Source organism: Anolis sagrei, chromosome 3 (assembly GCF_037176765.1).
Source record: "Anolis sagrei isolate rAnoSag1 chromosome 3, rAnoSag1.mat, whole genome shotgun sequence".
Taxonomy (NCBI): Eukaryota; Metazoa; Chordata; class Lepidosauria; order Squamata; family Dactyloidae; genus Anolis; species Anolis sagrei.
In genome coordinates this window covers 29,323,842-29,346,764 of record NC_090023.1, presented here as the reverse complement: position 1 = coordinate 29,346,764, position 22,923 = coordinate 29,323,842, and the positions used below count along the sequence as shown (strand labels likewise).

The 22,923-nt window shown below is 36.8% G+C and overlaps 1 protein-coding gene across 4 annotated transcripts in view; it reads left to right on the top strand.

The window, feature by feature from the left end:
* The window catches only part of SACS (sacsin molecular chaperone), a 66,938-nt gene extending 45,447 nt beyond the window's left edge, over window positions 1-21,491 (top strand). For all 4 annotated transcript variants that reach the window (XM_060770932.2, XM_067466574.1, XM_067466573.1 and 1 more), the window contains 3 exons: window positions 59-1,541; window positions 3,085-3,176; window positions 7,751-21,491. In XM_060770932.2, coding sequence (XP_060626915.2) covers window positions 59-1,541; window positions 3,085-3,176; window positions 7,751-19,329 — 13,154 coding nt within the window. In that variant the 3' untranslated portion in view covers window positions 19,330-21,491. The remainder of the gene's footprint in view (window positions 1-58; window positions 1,542-3,084; window positions 3,177-7,750) is intronic.
* The last annotated feature ends 1,432 nt before the right edge of the window (window positions 21,492-22,923 follow it).

The window sequence follows — 22,923 nt, the reverse complement described above, 5'->3', positions numbered from 1 at the left end:
TATTTTTAAGAATATTTTTTTCTGTCAATACTAAACATATTTTGCCTTTATTTTATAGATGTCCCTAGTATATTCAGTGGTGACCAAATTGGAATGCTGGACCCACATCAGACACTTTTTGGACCTCATGAATCAGGCCAATGCTGGAATCTCAAAGATGACCTCAAAGAAATGAATGAATTGACTGACCAGTTTGCCCCTTTCATTGGTGTGTTTGGAAGCACCAAAGAAACCTTCAAAAATGGACATTTCCCTGGTACATTTTTCCGATTTCCTCTTCGTGAGCAGCCTTCCCAGCTGAGTAGCAATATTTATAACAAAGAAAAGGTTCTAGAATTGTTTGACTCATTCAGAGCAGATGCAGACACTGTTCTTCTGTTTCTTAAAAGTGTGCAAGATGTTTCCTTACATGTCAGGGAAGCTGATGGGACGGAGCGACTGATTTTTAGAGTAACTGCCAGTGAGAACAAAGCTTTGAAGCATGAAAAACCCAACTCAATCAAGATTTTGGGAAGTGCAATAAACCAGTATTGTAAAGGCATTCCAAGTAATAGTGTAACATGCGTGACGTACCACATAAACATTGTTCTAGAAGATGAGAGTATTAAAGATGCACAGAAGACATCCTGGTTGGTATGCAACAGTGTTGGGGGAAGAGGAATGTGTAGTGATCTGGATTGTTTGGCTGATGACTTGAAATATATCCCAACGATTGGTATAGCTATGTCTTTATCAAGTGACGGAGAGGGAAAAGGAGCTGCGGCAGAATTTTCAGGAAGAGCGTTTTGTTTCCTTCCTTTACCACCTGGGGAGGAAAGTAAGACAGGCCTCCCAGTTCATGTTAGTGGGTTTTTTGGCCTTACTGATAACAGAAGAAGCATCAAATGGAGGGAGCTTGATCAGTGGCGAGACCCAGCAGCCTTGTGGAATGAACTTCTTGTGACCAATATGGTTCCTAAAGCTTATGCAACTCTTATATTGGAAGCAATTAAACGAATGGAAACAGAAGAGAATTCAGATTTTCCTCTGTCAGCTGACAGAATTTACAGACTGTGGCCACAAAAGAACAAAATAAAAGTTCACTGGGAGTCAATTATCGAACCTCTTTTGAAAGAGTTATTCCAGAATGAAGTTATTTATTCCATTAGTAATAAATGGATAAAGGTGGAAGAAGTATACTTCTCAGAAATGGATGAAAGCTTGGAATTCACCCAAGCTGTATTAAACTACCTCCAGGACTCAGGGAAAGAAGTTGCTAAAGTACCGGACAATATCGCTAAGGCAGTTGACCTCATTGTTTCTAGTACAAAGCCTGTGAAAAAAGTGACTCCTGGTACAGTGCGTCAAGTGTTAAGGAAGTCTGGACATAAGGGACCTGCTGATGCAAAACTGCACATCTTAGACTTTGTGCTTAGTGATGGAAACTATAATGAACTTATTGGACTTGAGCTTTTGCCCTTACAAAATGGAAGTTTTACTTCATTCTCTTCATCTGCATCAGATCAAGATGCAATTTACATAACTTCAGAGAGTTACCCAAGGTACGTATAGCATAATACTTTATTTTACAGTTTATTTGTAAATAAAATTTTATGTGCTTAAATTTTTAATCCTAAACTAGGCTTATCTTGTACATCAGGATCACACAGCTTTGCAGGCTTGTCTGTTTTCCTTCAGCTCTAGAACCCTGTAGCATAGGAAGAGGGGGAAATGTAACCCGCAAGTTTATAGATGGAAGAAAGACTTTATGTGACCCTTTTCCTCATGGACATCATTGGAGAATTGCACTCTTTTTCTCTGGGGTAATAAAGTATAATAACTGCCTTCAGGGCATCAACTGAAGCTCTAATTCCTACCTGCTGTCAGAGCTGTTTACAACTGACAAAACATAAGCTAAGGGGATGAAAAATGTGTCATGCTGGAAAAGAAAGGGCCCAGAATACCTGTCGATATACAGATAGGAGAACAGCATAGCTAAACAGGAACAGTGGTGAAATATTGACATGTTCTCTAAACTTTAACTTTTTATACAATGAAGAGTTTCAAGGAGCATGCACAAAAGCAATGGTGAAGGAAAAGAAATGAATGACAAGTGCCAAAGACTATGGGAAAGAAGTTGGGGTTGACACCTTCACACTCAGTTACAACCTTTATAATCATGTTTCTGTAAATAGTTGTCATGTATTGTGAGCATTTTGCTAATCTATTTTCCCATCCACTCAGTACCAAACAATATAAAAAAACAAGTGGATGACATTTATATGCCTGTCCTTCTTCTCAGGACACAGTGATGTGTATGGATGGGACTGTTAATAATTTTCCGTTGAACCAGTTTTCCTTGTACAATATTTACAATTAAGATCTTTCTCCTCTTCAAAGCATCTGTTTTCCTTAAGGGTGAACTAGCACTGGATTCCCTACTTGGACAAATAACAGCTGTTGGAAAAGACAGCTTTCATTGCTGGTTGCATATGTAGGGATGGGAAAAATGTAAACTCTTGTCCCAGCACATGACAATCCTAACCTTTATTTGGGCGTCACATTGCTTTTTTAAAAAGCAGTAAGTGATGTTTAAAATGCATCCATACATATATCATATTGGCTTCTATTTCTTCTTCACTGCTACTATTGTAGGAAAACTCTGCCTTTGTATACAAAATCCAGACATTGTAGCTCCTCGTTCATTTGAAGGTATTGTAACATTTGGGTTGGGTTATGTTAATGTACAATGTGATCCTACTTTATCTTTGTTTACGTGATTGAAACTAATGAAATAATTTAAGATCATGTGCGGCTGACAGAAGAATTTTTGTATCTCTTATTTAATGTTGGAGTGCAACTTCAAAACATTCCTTAGTTGTGTTGGGTAATGTTGCTGTGCCTTTTAGACAAACTATCTGGAAGGCCATAGGATTCCAACTCTGGTTTAAGAAAGACAGTTGTGAGCAGGGAGAGTAATAAAACCTTTTACTCCACTTTCTATGGGAAGAAAGTCCAATATCACCATTTTTCCTGTATCTGTGGCTTTGAAAAATAATACAAATTGTTTTCTTTATTGATACTCCCTTTTTGATGAAATACTAGATCCCTCTTCCCGGGTTTTGAAGGAAGATTACTTGCTGATGACGTGAAGCCTCACATTCTGGCTGCTTTGAAAGAAGCTGCTAAAAGCAGAGGTAAAAAGGTGTACATATTACTCAGATAAAAGAAAACTGCATTAAACTGGTGTGAACTGCTCAGGGCATAAAACATTGCAAGAACAGATATAAATCAAAGGAAAAAGAATGAAATATTTCTTTAAAAAATCGTATGACATATCCATGAGGCCATAGTATCTCCATGGTTATATACTTTGTCTGTATAATAATATAAGTGAAAATACCTATTTTATATGTAGAACAATAGCATATTTTCTTTTTCAAAAATATCAAAAATAATATTTATATATTTTATTACATTCAGAGTAGGATGGAGATGTTGTTATCAAAACTCCCTAAAACATAAAGAAAAGGTAATATTGTATTGTTAATTAAATCATGTTAAATAGCAAAAGCAGCATTTGTCCTCCTCAAAATCCATTTTGTTATGTTTTAGCCCAACAACTACTCTGGGGATTTTCAGGTAGGATGACTGTCTGAGTAACTGCTGAGTTGAAGTCTAGCATTTATGTGCATTTGATTACTTTCATGTTCTGCTTGTCAAGATTTGTAATGGTTATTCCTTTGTCCATATGTGCTTTTGCAAATTTAATTTACACATACTAATACTACTTAAAGCATATTTGAAAAAATGACCTTATTGACTTACATATGACTGTTTACAGAAATTTGATTAATAGTGTGAAATATATGGTTTCTACTATTTTATGTATACAGTTGTTCCTTGGTATTCATTAGGGTTTGGTTCCAGGGCCCACTGTGGATACCAAAATCCTTGTATGCTAATGCAAGGAGTGTCCTATACGATGCATAGTAAAATAGTGTCTCTTATATAACATGGCAAAATGAGTGTTTGCTTTTTGATTTTTTTTAATAGTTCAAATCCACTTTTCATTATGAGTAAATGAGGAAACTGTGTTCGTTAGTGAGAAATATATCCTATAGGAAACTGTACTTGGATTTACGTTTAGACCATCTCAAAATGTTGAAATCATCAGGGTAAAAACATGTCTCTGGAATAGATGTTGACTTGACTTTATTGAAAAGCAAAGGTAGCCTGTCAGTCCATAAGATAATTTTGAAAATGTATAGCATTCTTAATTTGAAAAATTACATCACTCTTTATTCATAAAGATAGGTTAAGCATCATAATAGAGAAACTCCAGTAGAAAGGAAAACTGCCTGTTCAACCTCAATCAATTTTAAGTTCTATAGTGAACACATGCTAGTTTCAAGAGCTGTAAAGTTATCACGGAATCATTATATACTACCATGTTAGAACTGGAATGTATGTGTACTTTTACGACCATCTTTGAGCATTACACAATTTTAACGTAAGTTAAATGTCTCCATAGTGTCAAAAACATGTTCAATTCTTTCAGAATTTATTGTTGCATCCAGGTAAGAAAGTAAAATAGAGGTCAAGAAAAGAGTGAATGAAATATACCTCAAAAAGCTGAATCATTTCCATTTTAAATAATTCAAAACAAACATTGCCTGTAGCAATGCGTTTCCCCCCTCTTCTTCTTCTTCTATTTATTTATACTCTGTTTTATCTCTCCTTTAGGAGTCTCAAAGCGACTTAACATAAATATCAGCATACAATTTAAAATATACAAATATTAAAACATCATTAGAATTAAAAATAATTCAGATTAAATCCATAAACACATATAAAACTACAGCACCCTCTGACATAATTTTTAAAACCTTCTTTAAAAGCCTCCCTGAATAAAAAGGTTTTAGCCTGCTGTCAGAAGGATAGCAGGGAGGGGGCCATTCTGGCTTCTTTGGGCAGAGTGTTTCAGAGTTGAGAGGCAGCTACCAAAAAGGAAGGCCCGCTCTCTCATTCCCACTAACTGAGCTTGAGATGGAGGTGGGACTGAGAGAAGGGGCTCTCCTGAAGGTCTCAGGGCCCTAGCAGGTATAAGGGGATGCAGTCATCCAAATAGCCTAGACCTTCTTAAGACCTTCTTCTCAGATTTCACAAGAAATATCAGTGGCATGCAGTTTTGTAGTGCTATACTGTGTGAAACGACTTGTTGGAAAAAGGATGGGTATGCCTTAGTGTATCTGCATGACTGGAATGATAGCTGCATGTAGGAGATAAAAATCAGGACATAAAATATGTGACTGTGGACTTAATGTGTAAAAATATAAAAAGCTATTCCATTGTTATGCGTAGTAGAAATTGTCTTCATACAGTGAAATTACATAATGTAATTTATATTACATTGGTACTAGAACATTGATAGTAGAACATACTGGTAAATATCAGAGTCCTCAGCACATTAAAAGCTGTTCTTGGTTGGAAGTAAGCTTTCATCAACTTAATCTGGAATTTACTGCCACTTGCAGAAGAAAACCTCAAGAACGTTTCTTACTTTGTTTTCTTTTTGAATGCCTAAAAATTCTTTTCAGGGGATTAGAAAACCTTATGTAAGCGAGGGGCTTTCTTGATTCCTTTAAATCTGCCATTGAAGTGCCTTCATCCTTCCACTTTACCAAACATTTTTAGTCAGGCATGTCATCTTATGATGTGTCCAAAGTTCAAGAGCTTCAGTTAAATCACTTTAGCTTCTAGTGAGAAGTCAGGCTTGATTTGCTCTTGAACTCATTTATTTGTTTGTTTGTTTGTTTTTGAAGTCAGCAGTACTTGTAAAAGTTTCCTCCAGGACCCCATTTCAAATAAGTTGATTTTCTACCTGTCCATTTTCCGAATTTTCCAGATTGTGCTATTCTAAAAAACCTTCCACCAATTATCTTCACTTTGGATTTGGTTGATAGTTCTTTTGATTGATGGTCTGAGGCTTGATAGTTTGTATCTCACCTTCACATGCGCTTTAAAATTTTTGTTGATGTTCTTTGGATTATATCTTTGTGTTATGATAATTTAATTGTCCTGCTTAGCTTTACTGTGATTTTCAGTAGTAGCAATTCATGGTCTGTGATAATTTGCTTCTGATCTTATTTTATATGGAAATAGAACAGTTTCTACATCTTTTTCTTCCAATTATATAGTCTATTTGATTTCCACTTTGGATCTTTAGATGTTTGTGACTCAGAGAGTCATCTATTAAGTTGCTTACTTAACAAATGTGTTTATAGTGAGCAAACTTTATGATTTGCAAAATATAGTAAGTTGCTCTCCTGGTTCATGCATTGCTCCTAGATTAAATACTGAGTTTGGTTCTACTGTTCTTCCTACTTCTATTTTCAAGTCAGCTGTGATTATCAATATGTCTTTTTTGATATATGATCATTTTTCATGCACACTAACTTGGAATCTTTTGATTTCTTTTTCTTCCGCCTCTTAAGTTGAAACATAAACATGGATTATGACTAAATTAACATATTTGTTATACAGTTTTAGTGATAATATTTGGTCCCTGGCTGATTCTATTACATCAGGCCTCACTATTAATTTTCAAAGTGTCTTTTCTTGGTGAGACTATTATGCAATTATCTGTTCGAAAGTATTCTCTTCCAACCCACTTTAGCTCACTTGCTCAAAGTATTTCAATATTTAAATGTACTATATATCTAGATTTTTCCAATTGGTACCTCTCACATTCCATGTTCACATTATATAAATTCAGATTCTTGCTTTCCTTTCACATCTGAGCATAACAGCAGGTGAATATCTTTTTGGCTTAAGTCCATTTGTGTCATTAGACACAGTGTTGTTCGTACTTCTGCTTTGCTCTTCCTCAGTAGGTAGTTGAATGTCTTCCAACCTGGGGCCCTCATCTTCCAGCAATATTTCTTCTTCATTTTTTATTGTAAATCATCATAACAAGTGTCAGCTTATAGTGCAACTCCAGTTATTAGTAAGAGATCCTCTGCCAGTGTTCTGACACCATCTCTGACACTGATGTTCTGCAGTGTTGTTTCTGAAGTTTCTCTGCAACCCTTATCATTACAACTATTGTTTATCTTTTGTTTTGCTATTCCCCAAAGAAGATGAATGTGTCATATCCCACTTTAGCATTTCATCTTTCTAGGAGTCTGTCAGGGATTAATGACCTGATAGCATTACTCTCAGCCTTCCCCAGTGCACTCAAACATGCTCATTGCATTAAGGTGGACATCTGAAAGAGAAAGATTGCTTTTCCTTCAAACATTACCCCATGTTGCTTTGTGGACTATGGTAGTCATCTGCTTCTAATGAATGCAACTGTGGGAGTGTGCTAAATTGCAAGATAGAACAAGATGGTTTTATTCTAGCTTGCAAGAAAATTATTGAAAGTTGTCTAAAACCAATGGCTAGTTCTGACTAGAGTCAACTATTGACTCAGGTACTGAGTGATGAATTAACAATTTGTGTAAATTCAATTGCTTCAAATCTAGTGATTAGTAATAGGATTTAGAGCTTTGCTAAATTTAGGCCTTTGCTACAGCTAAAATAATTCACGTTGATCAGGTTTCCCAAATATATTTCATTCCATGTCTTTTGGTAAAATGAACTAGATAATTGTAATATCAAACCTATTCTCCAGGAAACATTTAAAATAGCTGTGTTCTGTTTCTCTTTGGACTGCGCTTTATTCCCAATTATACTTCACTTTTAATAGATGTTATTTTTATTTCAGGAAGACCATGCACTCAGCTGCAGCTTCTGAATCCTGAACGATTTGCACGGCTCATCAAAGAAGTGATGAATGCTTTATGGCCTAGAAGAGAGATCATGGTGCAGTGGTTTCCACTTTCTGAAGACAAAAGCCAGCCACCTGTTTCATGGCTTAAAATGGTGTGGAAGAATCTCTATATACATTTCTCTGGAGACTTGTCTATGTTTGATGACATGCCACTTATTCCAAAGACATTACTGGATGAAGGTGAAGAAATAGTGGAACTTATTAGGTTAAGGACACCATCACCCATTATTCTAGATGATGGATTAGAAACACAGCTTCCAGAATTTTTACCTGATGTCATTGAGCAACTGGGTGGAATTGTGATTAAGAAACTAGACCCTGCTATACAACATCCACTTTTGAAAAAATACATACATGCTCCATTACCGAGCGTAGTTTTGCAGATTGTGGAAAAGCTCTCCTTACAGAAACTGACAAATCAGATTAAATCATTTTCCACATCATACAAAAATGCTCTTAGGAGTTACCTTGCTAGTTTAACGGACATTACTGAAAAAGAGAAGAAGGTCATTCATGAGCTAGTAATATTTAGGAGAATTCCACAGTCACTTGATGACGACATTGCTTTTACCACCTTGAAAAGTTGTAAAGTACTGCATCACACTGCCAAAATTCCACCTGGTATAAAATTGTCTGTTTCTCTAGTTGACAGCAGTGACGAAGCTACCATCCGTTTAGTAAAAATACTAAAAGCTGAACAGCTGAGGAGCACAGACTGTGTAAAGTTTATTCTAAATGATATTCAGAGTGACTTTTATTCTAATGATGAAGCAACACAAATTATGCTATGGATTCTGGAAAATCTGACTTTCTTGAAAAATGAAAATGCTGAAGTGCTCGATTGGCTAACACCACTAAAATTTATTCAGATTTCAGAAGGAAAATTGGTATCAGCCAGTGAACTTTTTGATCCTGAAGTGGAAGTATTACAGAATCTATTCTATGGTGAAGAAGAACACTGCTTTCCTCCTCTTACTTTTAAAGCCTCTCCAGATATTCTTCATTCTTTGAGATTAATAGGCCTAAAAGGTGAGGGCAGCTTGGAAGAAAAAGACATTTTGCGTCTTGCTCATAAAATTGAGAACTTGCGGGACTGTCCGGGTACAAATCATGATGCACTTAAAAGAAAAGCCAGAACTTTGTTAATGATTTTGAACAAAAGTTGTTCATTATTGCGTTCACCTGAAACAAAAGCCTCATTGAAAAAAATTAAATGGATCCCAGCATGCAAGGAAAGACCTCCAAATTATCCAAATTCGTTAACTTGGAAAGGCGATCATTGCAATTTGTGTTCACCACCAGAAATGTGTGATTTATCTCAAGCAACATTGGTGGGCTCCTCTGTTCCCCTTGTGGAAGGTGTCCAAACAAGTGTTGAAAAGGCACTAGGAATTTCAGTCAAACCTAGCATAAAATCAGTGTTAAAACACTTTAAAATAGTAGTAGACTGGCACAGTTCAAAAAAATTTAGTGATGAAGACTATTATCAGTTTCAGCACATCTTGCTTGAGATATATGGTTTCATGCATGATCATTTAGATGAAGGGAAAGAAGCTTTTAAAACCTTGAAATTCCCCTGGGTCTGGACTGGTAAAACTTTTTGTTCACTGTCTCAAGCGGTGATAAAGTCAGTACATGATCTTGATCTCCAGCCATATCTGCATAATGTGCCAAAAACCATGGCCAAATTCCATCAGTTGTTCAGATGTTGTGGATCAATTGAACAGCTCACCCCAGACCATGTTTCCATGGTAATTCAGAAAATATACCTCAGAAGTGAACAATCCCTTACTGAAGATGAAAGTAAGCAAAATCTTCATATTATGTTGAATATTATAAGGTGGCTTTACAGATGCCAGATCCCAGCCAGTCTAAATACACCTGTTCCAATACATTGTAGCAAAAAACCTTACCGGTTCACCATGAAACCAATCCATGAATGCTGCTACTGCGATATCAAAGTTGATGATCTAAATGATTTGCTTGAAGATTCTGTGGAGCCAATAATTTTAGTTCACGAAGACATTCCCATGAAAACTGCAGAGTGGTTGAATGTGCCATGCCTCAGTACCAGATTAATTAATCCAGAAAATATGGGTTTTGAGCAGTCGGGTCAGAGAGAACCTCTCACAGTACGAATTAAAAATATTTTGGAGGAATACCCTTCTGTATCTGATATCTTCAAAGAACTTCTTCAAAATGCTGATGATGCTAATGCAACAGAGTGCAATTTTTTGATTGACATGAGAAGAAATAATGACATAAGAGAAAACCTTTTGGATCCAGGCATGGCAGCTTCTCATGGACCAGCTCTGTGGTCTTTCAACAATTCTGAATTTTCTGATACTGACTTCCTAAATATAACCCGGTTAGGCGAGTCTCTAAAAAGAGCAGAAGTTGACAAAGTTGGAAAATTTGGCTTGGGATTTAACTCAGTTTATCACATCACTGATATTCCCATCATTATGAGTAGAGAGTTCATGATCATGTTTGATCCAAACATCAACCATCTTAGTAAACATATAAGAGATAAATCTAATCCTGGGATCAAAATTAATTGGAGCAAACAGCAGAAAAGACTTCGAAAGTTTCCTAATCAGTTCAAACCATTTATAGGTGTATTTGGTTGTCAGCTGCCGTTGACGATGGAAGCACCTTACAGTTATCAAGGGACACTTTTTAGACTTTCATTTAGAACGCAACAGGAAGCTAAAGTGAGTGAAGTTAGCAGTACTTCCTACAATACTGCAGACATCTATTCACTTGTGGATGAGTTTAGCATTTGTGGGCATAGACTGATAATCTTTACGCAGTGTGTAAACTCAATGGTTTTGAAGTACTTGAAAACTGAGGAAACCGACCCTGATGCAGCTCAAGAGACAGTAACTATTAAAAAAAATCTTTGTGTGTCGAAAGCAATAACAACCCCTGTTACAAGTGTATTAAAGGAAGCTGCTAAAGTTATGAAAACCTGCAGTAGTAGCACCAAAAAACTTCCTGCTGAATCACCAAAGTCATCATGCATATTACAGATAACAGTAGAAGAATTTCATCATGTATTCCGGCGAATTGCTGATTTGCATTCCCCAGTTTTTAGAGGACCAGAAGAGGACACGGTTTCTTTCTTTGAAATGGCAAAATCTGGACAGACAAAAAGACCTGATGAATTACCACAAAAAACTGTAGATACCACAACATGGCTTATATGTTCTTGCATGGATACAGGAGAGGCCTTAAAATTCTCATTACAGGAAAGTGGTCGAAGACTAGGACTTGTTCCATGTGGTTCTGTAGGGGTCTTTTTGTCTGAGAAACAGGATAGAAAATGGACAGTTAAACCCAATTGTAGCAGTTTAGGAGAGGTGTTCTGCTATTTACCTCTTCGAATCAAGACAGGTCTTCCCGTTCACATAAATGGTTCTTTTGCTGTTACATCAAATAGAAAGGAGATATGGAAAACAGATACAAAAGGAAGGTGGAACACAGTATTCATGCGGCATGTTATAGTAAAAGCCTATTTGGAAGCGCTTGTGGTTTTACGTGACATGGCAGTTTGTGGTGAGCTAGAGGACTACAGTTACTGTGCAGTGTGGCCTGATCCTGACTTAGTACATGATGATTTTTCAGTGATATGTCAAGGCTTTTATGAGGAAATAGCTCATATGAAAGGTAAAGAAGGGATCAGAGTGTTTTCGGATGGTTTGTCTTGGGTATCCATGAAGAATGTGAGATTCCTAGATGATTCACTCTTGAAACGTCCAGACATAGGAACTTCAGCCTTTCAGATTTTTCTGAAATACCTTAAAAAAACAGGCTCAAAAAATCTCTGTGCTGTAGACCTCCCCTCTTGGGTGAAAGAAGGCTTTGAAGAAGCAGGGTGTAAACAAGTGCTACTAGAGAATACTTTTTCAGAAAGACAGTTCTTCTTTGAAGTGTTTTTTCCAAATATTCAAGAGATTGAAGCAGAGCTCCGTGATCCTTTAATGCATTATGTACTAAGTGAGAAGGTTAATGAGTTCTCAGAAATTCTTTGTATTACACCATGTATCCCTTGTTCTTTGACTGGTCATCCCCTAGTTGAACCTTCTAGATTGATCCATCCTGAAGGCCGAGTTGCGAAATTGTATAATAAAGAAGATGGAAGGTTTCCCCATGGCACTAGTCAGGACTACCTTAATCCAGTAATTTTGGTTAAATTAGTTCAATTAGGCATGGCTAAAGATGATATTTTATGGGAAGATCTGGTTGAACGAGCAGAATCTGTAGAAGAAATCAACACAACTGATCATGCTGCAGCTTGTCTCCGAAGTAGTATACTATTAAGTCTCATAGATGAAAAGCTTAGGTGCAGAGATCCTAAAGCTAAGGAATTCTCTGCAAAGTTTCAAACTATACCTTTTCTTCCATTTCTAACAAAACCGGCTGGTTTCTCCTTACACTGGAAGGGTAATGATTTTGGATCGGAAACAATGTTTTCAGCAGTGGATCTTTTTACTGCTGATTATCAGGATATAGTTTGTCTGTTGAAACCAATTCTTAATGAAAATTCCCATTCTTTCAAAGGATGTGGGAACATTTCACTGGCAGTCAAAGATTTTTTGGGCTTGCTTAAGAAACCAACTGCCAATATGGTAATAAACCAGTTGAAAGAAGTTGCAAAACATTTTGATGGTATTACTTTGTATCAGGAAAACATTACTAATGCTTGCTATAAGTACCTCCATGAAGCATTGCTCCAAAATGGAGCAACAAAAACCATCATTGTAGAGGAATTGAAAAACTATGGTTTCATTCTGGTTGAAGATGGCTATGTTGATCCCACAAGTGTGTCATTTCATTTAAACTTTGAGGCAGCACCCTATCTCCATCAGTTGCCAAATAAATACAGAAATAGTTTTCGTGAACTGTTTGAAAGTGTAGGTGTACGTCAGGCTTTTACAGTGGAAGATTTTGCTCAAGTGCTTGGGACAGTCAATCAGGAAACGGAAAACAAACCATTGACAGAAGAAAATTTTCAGCTTTGTAGGAGAATAATTAGTGAGGGAATATGGAGTCTCATTAGGGAAAAGAAACAAGAACTTTGTGAAAAAAAGTATGGTGAAATTTTGCTGCCAGATATTTGCCTTTCTCTTCTACCTGCTAATTCTCTGTGTTACAATGACTGCCCTTGGATAAAAGTTAAAGATACAAGTGTAAAATACTGTCATCCTGACATTCCAAGAGAAGTAGCAGTAAAGCTTGGGGCTATACCCAAACGACATAAAGCTTTAGAACGATATGCATCTAATATCTGTTTCACTACACTTGGGACTGAGTTTGGACAGAAAGAAAAACTGACAGGCAGAATTAAAAGTATTCTTAATGCATATCCTTCAGAAAAAGAAATGCTGAAAGAGCTCCTTCAGAATGCGGATGATGCAAAAGCTACAGAAATCTGCTTTGTGTTTGATCCTCGGCAACATTCAACGGATAGAATATTTGATGATAAATGGGCACCACTTCAGGGGCCTGCACTGTGTGTTTACAATAATCAGCCATTCACCGAGGATGACATTAGAGGAATTCAGAACCTTGGAAAAGGTACTAAAGAAGGCAATCCATGTAAAACTGGTCAGTATGGTATAGGATTCAATTCTGTGTATCACTTAACAGACTGTCCCTCCTTCGTTTCTGGCAATGATATACTTTGTATCTTTGATCCTCATGCAAGATATGCACCAGGTGCAACATCTCTTAGTCCTGGACGCATGTTTAGAGACTTGGATGCTGATTTCCGAACACAATTCTCTGATGTATTGGATCTCTATTTAGGAGATCACTTTAAACTAGAAAACTGCACTATGTTTAGATTTCCACTTCGAAATGGAGAAATGGCAAAAGTTTCAGAAATCTCCCCTGTGCCATGTTCTGACAGAATGGTGCAAAATCTTCTTGATAAGTTGCGTTCAGATGGAGCAGAACTTTTGATGTTTTTGAATCACATGGAAAAAATTTCTATTTGTGAAATAGAAAAAGCCACAGGGACACTCAATGTGTTGTATTCTGTCACTGGCAAGATTACGGATGGAGACAGACTAAAACGAAAGCAATTCCATGCTTCTGTAATTGACAGTGTAACTAAGAAAAAGCAGCTCAGTGAAATACCTGTGCAACAGATCACTTACACTATGGATATCGAAGACTCTGAAGGTAATCTTACTTCTTGGTTAATTTGTAACAGGTCAGGTTTTTCATCCATTGAAAAAGTATCTAAGAGTGTTATATCAGCACACAAGAACGAAGACATTACTCTCTTTCCTCGAGGAGGAGTTGCTGCATGCATTACTCACAATTATAAAAAACCTCATCGGGCATTTTGCTTCTTACCTTTGTCTTTGGAAACTGGGTTGCCATTTCATGTGAATGGACACTTTGCCCTTGATTCTGCCAGACGAAATTTGTGGCGTGATGATAATGGAGTTGGAGTGCGAAGTGACTGGAATAACAGTTTAATGACAGCACTGATAGCACCAGCTTATGTTGAACTTCTGATTCAGTTGAAAAAACGCTACTTTCAAGGGACTGATCCAACTGTGTCGGTACTACAGAACACATCTATGCATGCTGTGAAAGACACTTTGAAGAAGTTTCTATCATTTTTCCCTGTTAACAGACTTGATCTACAACCTGATTGGTATTGTTTAGTGAAAGCTGTTTACAGCTGCATTCACGAGGAATCAAAACGTCTTCTACCTGTTGTACGAGCACCAAATGTGGATGGCTCTGATTTGCATTCTGCAGTTATCATTACTTGGATTAATATGTCTACTGCAAACAAAATGAGACCATTCTTTGACAATCTATTGCAAGATGAGTTGCATCAACTCAAAAATGTAGAATATAACATCACAACACGCAAAACAGTAGCAGAAAATGTGTACAGATTAAAGCATCTCCTTTTAGAAATCGGATTTAACTTGATTTACAGCTGTGATGAAACTGCAAATCTTTATCACTGTCTTGTGGATGCAGACATTCCTGTGAGCTATGTGACTCCTGCTGATGTTCGATCATTTTTGTTGACATTTTCCTCTCCGGATTCTAATTGCCACATTGGGAAATTGCCTTGCCGCCTTCAGCAAACAAATTTGAAACTTTTCCACAGTCTAAAGCTCCTTGTTGACTATTGTTTCAAAGATGCAGAAGAAAATGAAATCCACATTGAAGGATTACCTTTGCTTATTACACTTGATAGTGTGTTGCAGGTTTTTGATTCAAAACGTCCGAAGTTCTTAACAACCTATCATGAATTGATTCCATCTCGCAAAGATCTGTTTATGAACACACTCTATTTGCGATACAGCAATATTTTACTTAAATGCAGCGTAGCAAAAGTGTTTGATATCAGCAGCTTTGCTGATCTGTTGTCATCTGTGTTACCAAGAGAATACAAAGCAAGAGGTTGTATAAGATGGAAGGAGAACTTTGCCAGTGAATCCTGGCTTAAAAACGCATGGCATTTTATCAGTGAATCCCTACATGCCAAGGATGATCAGGATGATGTAAAACCAACATTTGAGGATGTTGTTGATACATTGAAAGATTGGGCACTGCTTCCAGGTGCAAAATTTACTGTCTCCTCTAATCAGCTTGTTGTTCCAGACTGTGACGTCTTGCTTCCTCTTAGTCTTATGCATATAGCTCTCTTCCCAAATTCTCAGACTGATAAAGTTTTCCATGCTTTAATGAAAACTGGTTGCATTCAACTTGCATTGAACAAAATTTGCTCCAAAGACAATGCTCTAGTGCCTTTGTTGTCTGCTCATACAGCAAATATAGATAATCCTTCAAGCATTTTGAGAGCTATTCATTACATGGTACAGACATCAACATTTAAGACAGAAAAATTAGCTGAGAATGATTTTGAAGCCCTCTTGATGTATTTCAATTGTAATCTAAACCATTTAACATCTGAGGATGACGTTAAAATTTTGCGGTCCCTTCCATGTTACAAATCTATAAGTGGGCGATACATAAACATTTCAAAATGTGGATCATGTCATGTACTTACAAGAAGTATTCCCTCTGTTGAAGTGGATAGATGGACACAATCGACTTCAGCTGCCTTTCTTGAAGAGAAAATCCATCTAAAAGATTTGTACACTTTGCTAGGTTGTGTTCCAGTAGATGACCTTGAAGTTTACTTGAAGCACCTTTTACCAAAGATCGAAAGTCTGTCTTATGATGCAAAACTAGAACACCTGATTTACTTAAAAAATAGGCTCTGTAGTATTGAAGAATCATCAGAAATAAAGGAGCAGTTGTTTGAAAAGTTAGAGAGCTTCTTGATCATTCATGATTCATGTAATAGATTAAAACCTGCAAAGCATTTTTATGATAGGACAGTACGAGTCTTTGAAGTTATGCTCCCTGAAAAACTCTTCATACCTCAAGATTTCTTTAAGAAACTGGAACAACTCACAAAACCTAAAAATCGTGCTGCATTCCTCACATCATGGGTAGCTTTTCTTCGAAATATGGGACTAAAATACATAATTTCCCAGCAGCAGTTGCTACAGTTTGCTAAAGAAATCAGCATGAGAGCCAACACTGAAAACTGGACTAAGGATACCTTGCAAAATACAGTGGATGTCCTCCTTCATCACATTTTTCAAGAGAGAACTGATTTATTTTCCGGAAACTTCCTTAAAGAACTATCTTCAATTGCATTCTTATGTCCTGAACGGGCTCCTGCAGAAATTGTAAGATTCCATCCACAGTATCAAGAGGTTAATGGAACACTACCTCTTATAAAGTTCAGTGGAGCCCAAGTCAACCCTAAATTCAAACAAACGGATGTTTTGCAGCTTCTGTGGACTTCATGCCCTATTCTTCCAGAGAAAGCAACACCTTTAAGTATCAAAGAGCAAGAAGGAAGCAGTCTTGGTCCCCAAGAACAACTTGAACAGGTTTTGACTATGCTTAGTGTCAACTTGGATCCTCCTTTGGACAAAGTCATAAATAATTGCAGAAATATATGTAACATAACGACTTTAGATGAGGATATGGTGAAAACAAGAGTCAAGGTTTTAAGGAGCATTTATGAATTTCTTAATGCAGAGAAAAGAGAATTCCGGTTTCAACTTCGTGGGGTTGCTTTTGTGATGGTTGAGGAAGGCTGGAAGCTCTTGAAGCCAGAAGAAGTGGTAATAAATCTTGAATATGAATCTGATTTTAAACCTTATTTGTACAAGCTTCCATTAGAACTTGGTACATTCCACCAATTATTTAAACACTTAGGAACTGAAGATGTGATTTCAACAAAACAGTATGTTGAGGTTCTGAGTCGTATATTCAAGAACTCTGAGGGAAAACAACTTGACCCCAATGAAATGCGTACTGTCAAGCGAGTTGTTTCTGGTCTATTTAAAAGCCTTCAAAATGATTCCGTAAAGGTGAGAAGTGAACTTGAAAATGTGAGAGATCTGGCTCTTTATCTTCCAAGTCAAAATGGAAGATTAGTAAAATCTAGCATTTTAGTTTTTGATGATGCACCTCATTACAAAAGTAGAATACAAGGAAACATAGGTGTCCAAATGTTGGTTGATCTTAGCCAGTGTTACTTAGGAAAAGACCATGGCTTTCACACTAAATTGATAATGCTGTTTCCTCAGAAGCTTAGACCTCGTCTACTCAGCAGTATTCTGGAAGAGCAATTGGATGAAGAGTCACCAAAAATTTGTCAGTTTGGAGCACTTTGTTCTCTTCAGGGGAGACTCCAATTACTGCTGTCTTCTGAACAGTTCATCACAGGACTTATTAGAATTATGAAGCATGAAAATGACAATGCTTTTCTAGCCAATGAAGAAAAAGCCATAAAACTTTGCAAGACTTTGAGAGAAGGTTTGAAAGTTTCTTGTTTCGAGAAGCTACAGACAACATTGAGAGTTAAAGGGTTTGCTCCTATACCTCATAGCAAAAGCGAAACTTTTGCCTTTTTAAAGAGATATGGAAATGCTGTAATATTGCTCTATATACAACACTCAGACAGCAAAGACATAAATTTTCTTTTGGCATTAGCAATGACTCTGAAATCTGCAACTGATAATCTCATTTCTGATACTTCCTATTTAATTGCTATGCTGGGCTGCAATGATATTTATAGAATCAGTGAGAAACTTGATAGTTTAGGTGTGAAGTATGACTCTTCAGAACCCTCAAAACTTGAATTACCCAATCCTGGAACACCTATACCTCCAGAAATCCATTATACCCTTCTTATGGATCCAATGAATGTTTTTTATCCAGGTGAATATGTTGGTTACCTTGTTGATGCTGAAGGAAGCGATATCTATGGATCATATCATCCAACCTATACATACGCCATCATAGTACAGGAAGTGGAAAGGGAAGATGAGGAAAATTCCAGTTTCTTAGGCAAAATTTATCAGATTGACATTGGATATAGTGAATATAAGATAGTAAGCTCCCTTGACTTATACAAATTCTCAAGACCTGATGAAAGTTCTCAGAGCAGAGATAGTGCACCATCTACTCCAACGAGTCCTACAGAGTTTCCAGCCCATGGAGCGCGCACAGTTCCTCCTCTTTTTCCTGGAAGGGAGAGTCACAAATCATCGTCACCATCATCACCAACATCATCATCCAAACATCATTCTCCCAAAAAGATTAAAGCAAATTCTTTGAAAGAAATTTTACGGGAAGTTACATCAGTGCTGGAGCAAGCTTGGAAACTTCCAGAATCTGAGAGGAAAAAAATTATAAGAAGACTGTATCTTAAGTGGCACCCAGACAAAAATGCAGAGAACCTTGATCTCGCCAATGAGGTTTTCAAGCATTTACAAAATGAGATCAATAGGTTAGAAAAACAATCTTTTCTAGACCAAAATGTGGATAGAGCATCCAGGCGAACATTTTCAACCTCAACTTCTCGATTTCAATCAGACAAATTTTCATTTCAGAGATTTTATACTTCATGGAATCAGGAAGCAACAAGTCACAAATCTGAAAGACAGCAGTCTAAAGAAAAATGCCCACCTTCAACGGGTCCTTCATATTCTCAGCGTTTTTTTGTGCCACCTACATTCAAGTCTGTTGGAAATCCTGTTGAAGCACGTAGGTGGTTGAGGCAAGCTAGATCCAACTTTTCAGCTGCGAGAAATGATCTTCATAAGAATGCCAACGAATGGGTGTGCTTTAAATGTTACTTGTCTACCAAGTTAGCATTGATTGCTGCTGATTATGCTGTAAGGGGCAAGTCAGATAAGGATGTAAAACCAGCTGCTCTAGCACAAAAAATTGAAGAATACAGCCAGCAACTTGAAGGTCTTACAAATGATGTCCACACATTGGAGGCCTATGGAGTAGATAGCTTAAAAACTCGTTATCCAGACCTCCTCCCTTTTCCACAGATTCCAAATGACAGGTTCACTTCTGAGGTTGCTATGAGAGTGATGGAGTGTACAGCATGTATTATCATAAAACTTGAAAACTTTATACAGCAAAAAGTATGAGGAAGAGATTAACGGCATGGTGAATTCATACACACATACACGTATGCCATATGTACTATATTTCCAGCCACAGTTTTTATCTAAGCTACTTATTGGTGGCATTTTATTGTTGATGTGTCATGCAATCAGGATGTACCTTTGTGAGATATAGTAGTGGAAGTCATTCCTTTATGCCCAAGGAGATAACTACCAATGTGGTAAGAGCACGCCTGAATTCAATTTTTGCTAGCAAGAATCATATACTGAATGTTATGGGATAAAATGTGATTTACTTGTGCAGCTACTGTAGTTTGGAGGTTATTTATAGCAGCTTATAAATGCAATATATGTATTTTAGTCATGATCTGGGCCAAACTCACAATGACCTACAATAGATCTGAATCTGAGAATCTGCATCAGTGCTGAATAAGCTTTGCCGAATAGAACTATTGCAGTGGAAAGAGGCATAGTTTTCAATAGAAAAGTGCTGAGCAAGAGATATTTTGAATAGTTCCATGATACATCTCTTATTTCTTGTAATCTCCCATCAACTAAACCAGTGGTTCCCAACCTTTGGGCCTCCATGTGTTTTGAACCTCAATTCCCAGAAATCTCATCCAGCTTACTAACTGTTAGGAACTGTGGGAGCTCAAGTCCAAGACACCTGGAGGCCCAAAGGTTGACAACCACTGACCTAAACCGTTTCCATTGACACACTAAATGAGCATCAACTTCTTGGGTCTGGAGGAAAGTAATTTGGGGAGGGGAATTTGAGGATGGGCGGAGCGGAGGGTAAGTAAGTGTCAAGGGAAAGATTAACAAAATTCCTTCTGTCCTAACACTTTTCTAATACATAGTGTGTCTTTTGTGTGCTTTGCAAAAGTTCAGTGAGAACTCAGTCTATTGAATATCTTGTTCAAGCCTCAATTGTGTAAGACAGAAATTTAATTTGCATATCTTTGAAAAATACTGAGCCTTTTATTAGCAAAACTAAAACAACTATTTAAAAAATTGGAGACTAAGCTGTAAACATGGTATATGGTACAGTGATAGAATTTGTAGGGCCAAACTGCACTTTATATAACCAAAGCTTAGAACTGTGGTTGGTAAAATTTGTGTATGTGTGTGTATGCACATATATCTTTGGATTGCATCCATTCAATTTTATGTTTCCCATTGATGGCATTTTTCAGTGTACTAATACAAAACTGGGTAAGAGATCAAATATCTTTTGAACACAAGTTGCTCTAAAATACTTGGCAGTGCCATGTACTTGTCTTGCCATGGACATTCATTTCTATCAGGGGTTAATACTTGTTTGTCAAATCTTGTTACAGATATAATGCGGTTTTACATCACAGGTTATTGAAAGTTACCAAGAGACACAGCACAGTATTGTAATCCTAACCATTAAATGGCTGCAAAAGAAAACTTTCATTGTAACCTACTTTATATTTTCTTGACATTTTTATGTCTTTCATGGAGACTTGCATGGACATTACCTAGCAAAATACTTTACTTGCAGTGTTTAAAACTGACACCAAAACTCATATTTTCAAAAGTTACCCTACCCTGCTTCAGCTTTTTGTTTTGTTGTTATTGTTTTTTTTCATGAGCCTTTATTGAAACCATTAGAACTTGTTAAATATTTTGGTATACAGTGGAATTTTTTTAAATTACATATTAAATGGTGCTGCAATGTTAAGCTTTTTTTGTCTCACACTGTGGCACATGAGATGTCTGATTTTTAGTTCATGCTTTCTTTTGTAAATTGTAATACTTTTGATAATGCCATGTAAATTATTTAATATTTGTAAAAAAAAATCATGAGAACTTGTACAATAAATCTGGTGTAGGTAGGATTATGTTCCATTATTACCTGTTGTAATTATTTATCTGATTAGTACACTGAAACTATAATTTTGCTGAAAGAATGTAAAAATAAAGAAGAATTTGAAATTAAAGAGGTTGACACCAACATTATTGCAATACTAAAATTAAAAATGTTGATAAAAGTTCTTCAGTTAAGTATAAATAATAAAGGGCTTTCAATGTGGAAAAGTATCTCAACAGAATCTAGGCTTTGAAATCTTTCTTCCTTCTGATTTCAAAGCCATGTTATTATTTCTGCTGCTAAGTGCCATACCATAATTTAAATAATAAACTCAAAACATTCTTCAGAATGATGTGTTAATCACTGGCAATGTTAAGTGTATATTTGTGGGGGGTATTTTGCAGTCATAGCATCTGCCTCATTGCTCTCCTCTAGATTTTCCTACTCAAAATCATGGCCAGAATAACTGGGTTTCTGCGAGTTTCCTGGACTGTGTGGCCATGCTCCAGAAGGAAACCATGAAAATGAACAAAATCTGGCTACCAGTATTACAAAACTCAAAAATCAAAATGTTAAATAAGGAACAACATTCAAAAACAGAGGAATTCAAGTCAAGAATCAACCAGAGTCAGCTAACACCTCCTAACAAAGGATCCCCCCCCCCAAGGCAGCAACCAGCCAAGCTTTGAAGCTGCAAGGCCAAAACATCTGTGGATCCATAGGTTGAGAACCAGTGATCTAGTATTATCCACAGTTGGATCACCCCCAGAACAAATTAATTGCTCTTTCTAGGGTTGTCCTGGAAATAGATGAGGAAGTGTCTAGTAGAAGACACTGAATCACATGTTTTAAGCAGGAAATGCACAATGCTAAGTAATTCATCTGCATTGACCTGACTCCTCTTGAAAGGACTAGTACTTTTTTTTTAAAAAAAAAAAAAACCCTAAGAGCACCATTCTTGCTGGTCAGAGATGTATGTTTTGCATAGTTACTTCCTGAATTCTGAAGTCACTTGAGGCTGTGAATAGTCTGTTATTTCCTCACTGCCACAGGAATTGAGCATTAATATCTGCAGATGTGGACTTAAGGAGAAGCATGGCAGCTGCATCCACATGTAGGACCTTATGTATTGCACACCTGACAGTAACAGGGAGCTAGAAAAATCCATTCTACTCTTGAGCTGCAAGGGAGGACAAGAGAGATTCTATGTTGCATAGCATTTTATATAGATTGCAGCACTTCACTTTATCAAAATGTGTGCCTTTGGGAGGGCTTTTTGTTATTCTGTGAAGTGCTGTAGATACAGACGATACTAAGGAACCCTATAAAGTATGTACAATGGAGCATTATAATAATCTCAGGTTTGGTTCCAGGACCCCCTGTGGATACCATGCTATACAAAGATGTAACAAAGTGGTCTCCCTTATATAATATGTCTTGTTTTTTTAATAATAATAATAATAATAATAATAATAATAATAATAATAATAGGGATATATTCAAGCTATACATAAAGCCAACTGTATTCCTTTCTACATGGGATTCAGCATGGAGGCAGTCAGCCTTGTCAGAGTCCTTATCTTGTTGACACAAGCATATTAATTCGGAAGCAGAAGCCAATTTTGTTGGTAACTGGATGTTTTGCTGTCTCAAACGAACAACCAGAAGTCACTCAGCTGCATGATGGAGAATATTGGTGCAACATTTAGAAAACAATTCACTATTTTCATAAGTGCACAAATGAATACTTTATACATGAAGAATTTTATTTATTATTGCTG